Source organism: Pogoniulus pusillus, chromosome 12, assembly GCF_015220805.1.
Source record: "Pogoniulus pusillus isolate bPogPus1 chromosome 12, bPogPus1.pri, whole genome shotgun sequence".
NCBI classification, from domain to species: Eukaryota; Metazoa; Chordata; class Aves; order Piciformes; family Lybiidae; genus Pogoniulus; species Pogoniulus pusillus.
In genome coordinates this window covers 18,297,499-18,306,901 of record NC_087275.1, presented here as the reverse complement: position 1 = coordinate 18,306,901, position 9,403 = coordinate 18,297,499, and the positions used below count along the sequence as shown (strand labels likewise).

Below are 9,403 nucleotides of genomic sequence, written 5' to 3'. Positions count from 1 at the left end.
TTATTCATCCATGAGTGAACAAAAATATTACACAAAACAACTACAGCAGCTGCAGTAATAACTTTATTTTTTATGCAAGTGCCAATTAACATACAGATTAATCACAGAACACTTCACAACTTCATCAGGAGGTTACATACTGCCTTTAGGGGACAAAGGATTCCTAGAATTATTGAACTTCACCTCATATAATCCATTTACCACTGCTTGTATCCAAGCAACACCCTGCCCTGTACGCCCTCTAGTCGTGGCTTTCTGGCTGTTTGAGACAAATTTTACAGTGACAAAGGTACTCTGTCAAGCTCAGACTTTTAAAGCAGTAGGGTAACTGTTCAGATGTTTGTATTCTGTACCTCACTGTTGGTGAACATTCATGCACAGAATACAGATGCAGTGTTGCTTCATCCAAAATCAAAATCCTGTCATTATGATTTAAGCAAATCAGCTCTTTGGCAGTGACAAATTGAAATCATATTTTTGAGATTAAAGAATTAAACCACTCAATGTACAAAAAAGAAAGCAAGCATGTAAGTATTTAAAAATTGTAAGTTTTAGTAGAATGTTGAAGTCATATTTGAATTATTAGCTAGGAATTGATGCAGATAAGGGAGCTGCAATTCTAGGGAAGGCATTCATAACTATCATGAGCCTGTTCGAAGCCTGCATTTAAATTGTTAGGGTTTATGCCAGAGGAAGGTAATGTCTTGGCTGTGTTGAACTCCAGCAGTCTGCCAATCAGGTCACCTATGTGTTTGATAAAAGAATTTATTTGCAGTGCAGTCTAAGCCATGAAGAAAAGACCCCTCTTTACAGTAACTGCACACCATCCTTTATGGAAAGCAGATTCAATGGTTTCCATAGCCCTTAGCCAAAAAGCCTTGGATCTTGGAGCACACTGACTTGGTTCTGCAGGTGCCATGGCAGTACCAGCCTCTTGCATCTTAATGTGAAGTGTTAAATACCAAATCAGTCTGAGTTCCACTAATGAATCCAATAAAAATCGTGGTTCTGTCACTTTAGGTACTTATTCCTTACCAGGGTGGTTATTCTGCAGTCACTTTGCATCTTGCTATAACATGTTCAAATAAAACAAGGGTTAAGCATATCTCTTCCGTGCAGAAAACTCAGGAAAGTCTTCAGGTAGCAGAACGTGGATGCGGCAGATAGGGCAGGTACTGGATTGTTGCTTAAGCCACTTTCTAATGCACTGCAAGAACAAGAAGATGTTAAGAACACAAAGTCTGGGAGGAAGAGCTCAGCTTAAGCAACCTACTAATAGGTAAGCACTTTGCCAGCACGGTTTAAAAAACTTCTCCCATTCTGATGCTGTGCTGATCCATTTACATTTGCACCTACTCTGCACTAACAGATGTGCAAGTAAAGAAATGAAGTAACAGGAAGAGATCAGTGATAGGAACACTAAGTTACTCTAACACAGTCCAGACCTCCTTCCTGTGCAAAGGTACACACACAGCAGCTATCAGGTGGCAAATGCAGGGTTTAGAGTGACAGCCCCTTCTATAAGTATGCTGCACACAAACCTGCAGCTGGGCTACCAAGTTTATTCTTTGATGAATAAGCTGAAATTCATTCTGCTGGATGATCTAAAACTGCAAACTTTGTCTGACAGAGTAAGGCCATACATGTAGTGAGGCTGGAAAAGAAAGTGCCCCTCCAATGCTTTCAATGCTTAAATAACAGTGAAAGGAGGGAAGAGCTGCTTTTAGAAAACAGAATGAGAGCATAACTGAACAGAATTTACAAAGCATGTGCGTTTAAGTGGTGAGAACATCCTTACTTCTCCGTGGAAATGATGCCCACATTCTAGTTCACACAAGTCTTCGCCTAGCTCATCATGACATATTGTGCAAGGATCCTCACTGGAACCCTATATATGAAATGTTAAGTTATTTGAAGGCTAGCAACTGTTAAATCAGTAAATTCCATTAAGTATATTTAAGCTTTTGGACACAAAATGAACAAGTCTATTTCTAGCAGAACTTTGAACTTTGATTATTTTATGTCTTAGGAGAAGTTTAGGGCAATCACCTCATATCCACTGAAACAGTGGAGAACTTACATTATAGTCTGCTTTTTTCCATTTGGATTTAGGTGTTGTTCCAACATTTCCCCAGGGCTGGAGACGTGGCTGAGAGAGAATTTTACTTGAGGTGTTTCTTGCTTTGGGTGGGTTGGGTGCATTTTCCACTGCAGGTACTTGCTGACTCCAGGCTGATGCAGTAGAGGATGTTGACCTTAAAGGTCTTCCTGCTGAAGTTGGTGCCTAGGCAGGTATCACAGAATCAGAGAAGGTTAGGGGCTGGAAGTGACCTCGAACGATCATCCAGTTCAGTATCTCTGCAAGAGCAGGGTCACTTAGATCACACTGATGCATCCAGGCAGGTCTTGAATATCTCCAGAGAGGGAGACTCCACAACCTGCCCCCGGCAGCTCGTTCCAGTGTTCTGTCACTCTCACAGGGAAGAGTTTTTCTCCTGTTTACATGGAACCTCCTATGTTTCAACTTCCTCCCTACTGCCCTTTGTCCTGTCATTGGGCATCACAGAGAAGAGCCTGGCTCCATCCTCCTGGCACTCACCTGTTACATATTTACAAACATGAAAGAGGTTGCCTCTCAGTTTCCTCCAAACTAAAGAGCCCCAGCTCCCTCAGTCTCTCCTTGGAAGGGAGATGTTCCACTCCCTTAACTATCTTTGCAGCTCTGTGCTGGACTCTCTCAAGCAGTTCCCTGTTCTTCCTGAACTGAAGGGACTAGATCTAGACCAAACATTCCACATGCAGCCTCACCAGGGCAGAGTAGAGGGGGAGGAGAACCTCTCTCTACCTACTAACCACAGCCCTTCTAACACAGCCCAGAATAGCACATTGCTGGCTCATGGCCAACTTTCCATCCACTAGGTCCTTTTCCCCTCCACTGCTCTCCAGCAGGTCAGTCCTCAATCTATACCAGTATGGGGGATTGTTCTGTCTCAGGTTCAAAACTACTTAATTTCATTAAATTTCTCCTGTTACAACTCAAGCCTGTCTACGGGAAAAGAATCTGGGGGTATGGGAAAAGAAGCTGATCAAGCTCCTATTTCAGAGTTTGACAATGAAGGAAGCTTTGCATTCTTTTCTGGACTGTGCTGCACAGTATCTCCTATCAGAGACACACAGTAGAAAAGCATACCACAGTACCTTACTTTGCTGGTCCAGAATGAGTTCTGCCACTCTGGTTAGAATTTCACTGAAGCTCAAACCTGACAACGTATTCCCATTGCTTCTTTGTACATCTTCTATGAAGCTAATAAAGTCTGAACTGAAGGGACAAAGAAAGAGACAGACTTACTGACAGGCAACACTATGGCTAGTACCAGCACAGTCACAGCATTTGGGAACACTCTAGCTTTCATGCTACAGCACTGATTCGCAGCAATTGAGCCTGTAAAAGACACTGACTTCTCAAATGAGCTGTACCAAGCACCTTCTTCCACTCTCTCGATTGTAAAAAATCCCAAACAATAAAATACTAATTCTGTTACTGGTTCTAGTTGGGGAAAAATAAACAAAACACGTGAGCCAACACCATAGGTCTATTCCCTTAAGGAATGTCACATGTACAACAACTGAAATAGAAGCCATCCACTATGAAGTCAACTCTCTTTGTACTTTATGGGTGTTGAAAACTCCTGCTACTCAACATTATGTTCATTGAAGCAGATACCTGCTGTGGTTCAGGAATGTACTCTGTAGATGGGCAATAATATTTTCATATGCTTTTGGAATTGTTTTGTTCTTTGGAAGTCCAGAAGCCCTCAGTTGTACAGCTTGATGGTTCTGGTTTGGCTGGACATTCTGAGTGTTACTTGCAGAACTCTCTAGCTGGGAAGCTGCTGAGATCTCTTCCGGAGGTTTGGTTTGTGTTTTCTGTGATCCAGGACCTGCAGGAGGTTTGGTTTGTGTTTTCTGTGATCCAGCACCTGCAGAGGAAGGCTTGACTCTGGCCTGTATATTAAATGAAGCACATGTTGGACCTTGAGCATCAGAGCTTGAAAATGCAGGAAGTAAATTAGGATGTGCAGAGGTAGAGGAACACATGACAATGGCTGGATCACTGACTGGAGGCCTGCCATGCTTTGCCTACAAAATAACAGATGTCACAAGAAAAACAGTCATTAAAATTGAGCAGAACTCTTCAGCATTTGCAACACAGAAACAGAGAATCACTGAGGCTGGAATGAGGTCATCAAGTCCAGCCTATAACCTACCACCACGACATCAGCTAAACCACGCCACCAAGTTCCACATCCAATCTTTTCTTAAAGACCCCCAGGGACGGTGACTACACCACCTCCTTGGGCAGTCCATTCCAGTGCCTAATCACTGTGAGGAAGTGCTTCCTAATAGCCAACCTAAATCTCCCCTGGCACTGTTTCAGACCATGGTCTCTTGTCCTTTCACTAGTTGCCTGGGAGAAAAGCCCAACCCTCACCTGACTACAGCTTCCATTTAGGAAAGGAGCACTGTTGGTCATGCCAAGGAACAGGCAGTTCACATCAATTCATCTTATTTTGCCTTACCTAGGTAAAAAATACTGCACAGTGCTGCTCTGTAACAGAGGGTTGCCTATGCATAGTACCCAAGGCAGGCTTAAACAGGACTGCATGTGCACAAACCCTTCCTCCAGTTTGCTTGGCTGAAGAGCACACAGGCAGCCCCAAGCTGCACAGAAGTATAGCTTAAAAGTTGGTGGTACAAATAGAACTTCTGTCAGTGTCAACAACTTGAAAACAGAAAGTTCACCACTTTTAATAGATGATATAGAATTAGGGCTATTTTTCTTTCTAAACAGAAACACACCAATTGTAAGTCATGATCTTGACAAACTTGGCAGTTGACATGATCCAGAAAGACTTCTTTTTGCAGTAACAATTCACTTCCATAGAGGGAAAGAACTCCTTCAAATTTATTTGATCAACCCCACAGACTGCTGTGCTTCAGAACTTCACTACTCCAGGAAGGTGGCTTTCTGACAACTAATATTATACACTTCTTCATAGTCAAACCTACTCGTTCTTGTTCTGTGTTCCTTAGTTTACTACCTTTTTGATGGCATGTTTTACCTTCCATGTGCAGGTGTTTAACACAATTCAGTGGGGAGAAAAATGGTTTTCATCAGGTCTTTTTCATTTGGACTCAGTATTTGCTTACTAAAGTCTTCTTGAAACTGAAGGAATTGCAGATCTCTCCTCTAAAATGTTACTCCTGTAGTACTTCAGTAAAAATAGATAGAATGCAGAACAAGAGGCTCCTAAGGTGTGCTTTCCCAACCTGTAAATTGATGGTAACCAAGCTGACTACATCATCTTACTCTGTGCCAATAAGAAAAAGTTGGAAATGAGTGTGGAAAAGGCATGCAGGACAGCCTAAGTGTAACCTACTAATTTAAGTCCAGAAAAGCTATAGGAACACTCACAAGTATACAGTATTAGAACAGCCTTCAATCTAAATTACATCAAAACCAAACACCCACTCCAACTTTCTACCAATAATAAAGTTGTGTGCCACTTTCAATCAATTCAGGGTTTTCTATTTGAGTGTGCTTACTGAGTCAATTACTTTCCCTATTTTGAGATGACTGAAACCTTTTCCTTGACTCCAAACTGCCCAGGTACAGTGGTTCCTGAATGCTATTTGTTTCAGGACTGGGCCTCAGCTCTGTGCCCTGGTTTCAATTCTATCATCAGTGAATGGCAGCACATAGGTTGTTTGCATCAGTGCTGCAGCTATCTTAGCTCTGAGTATTTTATCACTGCCCTAATGTTTTCCCACAGCCATGCTGCTAAACAGGTAAAGGAGTATTAAACTTACACTGACTTGGTCCTTATACCAGGAACAAATCACAAGGTTCAGAAGAAACTGACAATCTGAGCAAAGCACTTGTGGCCCATGAGAAGTAGTTCTTAAGTAGTCTTTATCTGGGATGCAGTCATTACAGATGCATTTCCATACATGGCTACACTCCATCTACTTTGTAATAGACAGAACTGGAGGTTGATTTGGTGTTCACAGGCAATTACACATGTTGGTGTAATGGGGGAGCCTGGTCCCTATGTATTTTGTTGTGGTCAGGATCTACAGAAACATTAGTCCAAATCCAGACAGAACATGAAGCACTTTAAGCAGTTAACTTTAAACAGCTTAAACCTCTCAAAGGATCTGAGCATATGCTTTTCACCAGACTTCACCATGCTCACCTGCAGTCATCTTTACCTTCTGAACATTACCTGGACATAAATAAAGCCAGCTTACTTTGTGTTCAAGGCAATATATTCAAGTTCTTTCTGTAGAGGGGGTAGTCATGCCAACACAAACTTAACTTCTTTATAAACTGCTGTCAAGTGTAGGATACGTACTAAGACACTGGGAGGAGAAGGAAGATCCACAGTTTCCACTTTGGTGAGGCAGTTCTGGACACCATTTTTCACCATCTGAATTCTTTCTTCATATTCGGTCTGCAGATGTAAAACAAATGATCCTCTGGATGGGTATTAACTACAGCTCACTCTTGATTTGAAATGCAATTGACACAGCTACTTCTTTGCAAACTCCCCAAAGATACCAGGCCTTTGATACAGAGAACCAAGGCTATCATTTGCTGTAGTAATGCCAACCTGTGTTTACGTACTCTCATTGATGCCTTGAAAGGGTTTGGAAACCCCCTTCTAGTTCTTAAATCTCAGCCTAGACATTCTACAGCTTGCCTTTGCAGAGAATTTTCTCTTGAGGGTAGACTTGTTAATGTGGGATACAATTTTGAAGCAAATGTATAAACTTTTGCCTATACAGAACTGAAGATCTTCAACTGCAACTTAACTGTACTTAAATAATATGGAGTTACAACTGTGTCTTCTTCCAGTAATTAAAAAGAATGCAGTGCAGGATTTGGAGAGCAAACCTCTGGTGTTTTAAAACAGGAATGCAAAATTATTGAAGGTATTTATTCTAATTTGCAAAGTTCAACTATGAAAAATTAAGGCTTACCTCTACTTTTTCCAGTTGTTTCTTCACATTTGAAACAAATGTTTCCCAGGAATCAATCTGTGACTTCAGCTTATGTGCAGTTGAAGCCGAGTTGCTGAAGCATTCAAGATCTTCAGTTAATCTCATGACATTCTCGTGATTTTTAAGACCACTATTTCTAATACAGCAGTTCCTTCCTCTACCAACCAGACCACAGTTGAAGACTTAAGCAATTTTAAGTTGGAATCAGATAAAATACCTAGTACTTAGACACTATCCAATTTCAGAACTGGACTCTTCCAATGTGAATTAGTATTTTACAACACAAGGACAAGGAAAGGGAACATGGCTTAAGTTGTAAAAAAAAAAGTAATGCCAAGGGCCAGATTAGTTCTTCATAAGGAAGAAAACAATGTTTTTGCATGCCAAACAGTTTTCTTGCACTCTATCTATTGCAGCCCTCTCCCAGTGATACTGTACAAGAATAACTGGAATGTTCCCAGTAGCAAGCCTGAAAAGAAATACAGCTTCAGGAAAGCTGCTTTTAACTGATGCTTCTACGCATCTGCAACATAGATGCTTCCTTGAGGCCAGAATCCCTTTGTAAGCAGAACTGACTCATCTACTTAAATAATGGCAATTAAACGTCCGTAACTACTGGTATTTAGCAACTAGTAACACTAAAATTTCTGCTGTAGAGTATCCATACCCACTGCACAACTTCAGAATCTTGAGATTTGCTTCTGCATTAGCAGACATTCTATTCAGCTTGTGTACCTCAGTTTCCTTCCAGTTTTTGAGTACTGATATCTGTAACAGAACAGAACTGTGTAGAAACAGCACAACACAAACACTGCCGTAGCACAGGGAGTAAAAGCTCAACACAGACTTGAATAAATATCTGAAACACTAGTGTCATGATACAGAGCACAATACACACACAGAGGCACACAGCCAGTAATTTCCAGTGGAATTAACAGCGCTGACAAGCCTTCAGGAGGACAAAAAGGTTCCGTTCACTTCAACTGACAGCAAAAAGATTCCCATAGGTGTTCCATTTGCAAATTAAGAAGGGAGAATTGTTCATGATACTCAGAGCATCCCCAGTAGAAAACTTTAGTGGTTTAGGAAAAACAGTATGGTTTAGAAAAAACAGAGGACTGATAAGTCCTCTTCTCCTTTCATTAAAACACACAAGTTGGTTGTTACCCGATAAAGAAGTAGTTACATGTTCCCTAACCATGATTTACTTTCAACAAGGAATTTTTGGCATTCCTGTGGTAAATTCTTACTAATGGAACTTATTCATAACAAGAGTGAATATGAAACTCAGTTACTACTTGGATTTTGTTTGGGGCAATACTGCATGTCCCAGATTCTATGTATTTTTAATACTGGTCAATAAAAACAACGTGCCTTGATAATTTGCCAAGTTCTGAGGGATAAGATCACGAATAGCACTTGTCAGTATTAGAGCCACACTGACCACTCTTATGAAAACTTTTAGATGCTATTTAAAAATTGTTCAGTAAGTCTTCACCAGTCACATTTTCCACCTACTACCAGCACACATGACCCAACCACCTGCAAAGATGTTAGATTTTTTTGTTTGTACCTCTGCTTTAACAGCTCTCTCCGTACAATCCTCGTAGTCATCTTGACTCTTTTTTATAAGCTCTTCCAATTTTAGTTTCTCACTAGCAAATTTATTACTGTGGAATAAAGAAGTTAAATATTTGAGTAACATTTACAACAGAACAGTATTTTAAATTTAGAGGTTTCCTACAGCTACTCTCTCTTCTCGATTTCACAGCTTGTGCCTTCATGTATAGCATCACATTTGTGTAGTCACACTGCTAGCTCTATGGGCACAGCCTTGGGATTTCTTAACCACATTTCACTGTGTAAGCTTATAGGAGTTAAGACTACTGGAGTCATGCAAGCATTATCTTTCTGAGCCTCATCACCTATCTACAGAATGTATCTATAAATGAAACCTTGACTTCACACAATGTGCACACAAGTAGCTTTTGAAAAGTCTTTCAATAAACTTAGGGTTGTTCAGGACTACAAGTGTGTGACAATCCACAGCTATACAGAGACAGGTCACCATGCCTGTACCACACCCAACTACGTATGTGTTCCAAAACACAGTGTCAGTGAATCAAGGGAATTGTGCAGGAGTACAAAAAGGCAGATTTTTGTTGTTCTACATCTCTGAAAGAAAATATTTCCTTATGGTAAGTAAAAGTAAACTAACTTAAAAGTAAAAAATAACAGGTTAAAGTGCTCCTTTTTTCCCCTAAGCCTTTATGCAACATGAAGTAGACAACTCCAATGACAAGACATCAGGAAAACATAAATATTGCTGCAATGTAAG

At 40.7% G+C, this 9,403-nt stretch overlaps 1 protein-coding gene across 7 annotated transcripts in view; it reads right to left on the bottom strand.

The window, feature by feature from the left end:
- Positions 1 to 45: 45 nt before the first annotated feature.
- The window catches only part of TTC3 (tetratricopeptide repeat domain 3), a 72,040-nt gene continuing 62,682 nt past the window's right edge, over positions 46 to 9,403 (bottom strand). For all 7 annotated transcript variants that reach the window (XM_064152505.1, XM_064152506.1, XM_064152508.1 and 4 more), the window contains 9 exons: positions 8,639 to 8,735; positions 7,733 to 7,833; positions 7,045 to 7,138; positions 6,417 to 6,515; positions 3,725 to 4,140; positions 3,199 to 3,319; positions 2,081 to 2,284; positions 1,799 to 1,888; positions 46 to 1,207 (listed from right to left, as the gene is read on the bottom strand). In XM_064152505.1, the coding sequence (XP_064008575.1) occupies positions 1,097 to 1,207; positions 1,799 to 1,888; positions 2,081 to 2,284; positions 3,199 to 3,319; positions 3,725 to 4,140; positions 6,417 to 6,515; positions 7,045 to 7,138; positions 7,733 to 7,833; positions 8,639 to 8,735 (1,333 nt within the window). In that variant the 3' untranslated portion in view covers positions 46 to 1,096. The remainder of the gene's footprint in view (positions 1,208 to 1,798; positions 1,889 to 2,080; positions 2,285 to 3,198; positions 3,320 to 3,724; positions 4,141 to 6,416; positions 6,516 to 7,044; positions 7,139 to 7,732; positions 7,834 to 8,638; positions 8,736 to 9,403) is intronic.